General features: G+C 49.1%; 1 protein-coding gene across 3 annotated transcripts in view; it reads right to left on the bottom strand.

Annotated features, from left to right (window-relative positions):
• Positions 1–2,400, bottom strand: part of LOC122563335 (DENN domain-containing protein 2D-like) — an 86,798-nt gene that overhangs the window by 38,126 nt on the left and 46,272 nt on the right. For all 3 annotated transcript variants that reach the window (XM_043717078.1, XM_043717079.1, XM_043717077.1), the window contains one exon: positions 1,357–1,469. In XM_043717078.1, the coding sequence (XP_043573013.1) occupies positions 1,357–1,469 (113 nt within the window). The remainder of the gene's footprint in view (positions 1–1,356; positions 1,470–2,400) is intronic.

The following is a 2,400-nucleotide window of genomic DNA, read 5'->3' as shown; positions in this document are numbered from 1 at the left end:
TGGGTGAAGAGCACACAGCCACCACTCTCTGGGTGAAGAGCACACAGCCACCACTCTCTGGGTTATTTCAGTTCCCACTAAACGTTTGTATTCTGCCACTTTAACAAGGGCTATGGGATCTCAGCTTTCTGACTGAATCTGTTTTGGAGCTTCCAACCTTTACCTTCAGGTCATTATTAGATTAGATTAGATTACTTACAGTGTGGAAAAAGGCCCTTCGGCCCAACAAGTCCACACTGCCCCGCCGAAGCGCAACCCACCCGTACCCCTACATTTACCCCTTACCTAACACTACGGGCAATTTAGCATGGCCAATTCACCCGACCTGCACATCGTTGGACTGTGGGAGGAAACCGGAGCACCCGGAGGAAACCCACGCAGACACGGGGAGAACGTGCAAACTCCACACAGTCAGTCGCCTGAGGCGGGAATTGAACCCGGGTCTCTGGCGCTGTGAGGCAGCAGTGCTAACCACCGTGCCGCCCATTATCCTGTGCTATATCTCAGAAATCCAGTAGGGGAAGGAGAGAACATGTGCCATTCTCTGCACTGGCATACATTTATTTAGTGTTTCAACTTGCAAGCACCATCTAACCCAGACACCACAGGTTCAGTCCCTGTCTGTTTCTAGAGACTCAAGTGAAGCCCTGGTTGCTGCCTACAGACAGTTTGGGGATGAAAGTAAGGTTGGAGTTGGAGTCGGTTTATAAACACAGAGGAGTCAAAGTTGGGTTTTGAACATGCGAGCGTGTTCTTTGAGGAGTGAATGAGTTATTTGAAGGGAGGTGTGCTGTTTGAGGGTGACTGAAGAGAGAGCAGGTTATTGAGGAGGTGTCATTGCTGACCACTTGAAAGGATTGGATCAGCGCCCGAGGAGAGAATTGACAACTTCCTGACATAGACCTTGGGTTCTTCACCAGAATCAGGACCTGAGATGTGAAACATCCGAACACAGACTGGAATTTCCCAGCACAGGACTTGGCAACTCTCTATTCCAGAGCTTCAAGGTGCTTATGGGTGACAATGTAGGTGAAGGTTTTATAGGACTGTTACCGAGGGGTTAAACCAACACCCCGCGTACACTGTCCAGTTGACACACATTACCTCATGGATGAAGAGCAGGGAACTCGCTCTCCTGCCCCAGACCAATGCTATTTATTCAATAAAGATTACACGGTCATTTTCACATTGCACAATTGGCTGCTCCTTTTCCGACAACAATGTCTACTCTTCAAAGTATTTCAACAATTGTGATATGTTGGGACAATGAGGCCATAAGGTTCTTTCTTTCCCTCATATGTGGATTCAAGAAATAGAAGCTTTCCAAACGCGACAAGAAATGAAAAGGACACAAACCTCTCGTATTCAGTGAGTGGGGCCCAGGTGTTGCCATCTGGAAAACAAAACAGTGGAATCGCCTTCAGTAAGCTTTCCTCCTCCTCCTTCTGTGAACGAATCAGATTCTCCCTCTGAAACAAAAGGAAGCCTTCAGAGATCAGAACCTGACACATGCATTTCCCCCCCCACCCCACCCCTCCACAACCAAATCACAAACTGGGGACCCTCCACACTCCCAGTACCAGCCCAGCCACTGGGCTACTCTCCCCTGACGTGACCCCTACTGGCTGGACACAGGAGGAGGCGACGTAGTGACAGTGACACTGGAATAGTAATCAAAGGACCTTGGCTCATGCTGTAGGGAGAGGGGCTCAAATCTCACCAGGGGCAATTGGTGAAACGTAAATTCAATTCATAAATCTGGAAGTGAAAGCTAGCCTTTGATCCTGATAACTATCATCAATTGTAGTAAACAAAACTATCTGGTTCACCAATGCCTTGTAGGGGAGGAAACCTGCTATCCTTACCTGGTGTGGTCTACATGTGACTCCAGACCAATAGCACTTAATCAGACCACAAGGAGGCCACGCAGCCCATTGAGTCTGCTCTGTTTTTCAATGAGATCACAACTAAACTGGTGATTCTCAACTCCACTTTCCTGCCTTTTCCCCATAACCCTCGATTCCCTTATTGATTAAAAATCATCTCTGGGATACACGCCCAAACGACCCCACCACTGACCACTTCAATTCCCCCTCCCAATCTCCCAAGGACGTGCAAGTCCTCGGCCTCCTCCACCACCAAATCCAAGCCACCTGACAACTGGCTTCATCCTCCGCCTTGGGACCCTTCAACCACACGTCATCAACAGCAACTTCACCAGTTTCCTCATCTCCCCTACCCCCACCTCATCCCAAGATCCAACCCTCCAACTTGGCACTGCCCTCTTGAACAGTCCCACCTGTCCATCTTCCTTCCCATCTATCTGCTCCACCATTGTCTCTGACCTATCATCTTCATCCCCACCCCCATCCACCTATTGTACTCTTAGCTACCTTCTCC

The sequence above is a fragment of the Chiloscyllium plagiosum genome, chromosome 26 (genome assembly GCF_004010195.1).
Source record: "Chiloscyllium plagiosum isolate BGI_BamShark_2017 chromosome 26, ASM401019v2, whole genome shotgun sequence".
Taxonomy (NCBI): domain Eukaryota; kingdom Metazoa; phylum Chordata; class Chondrichthyes; order Orectolobiformes; family Hemiscylliidae; genus Chiloscyllium; species Chiloscyllium plagiosum.
Note: the sequence above shows the minus strand (reverse complement) of the source record. Positions and strands in the feature narration are given on the sequence as shown.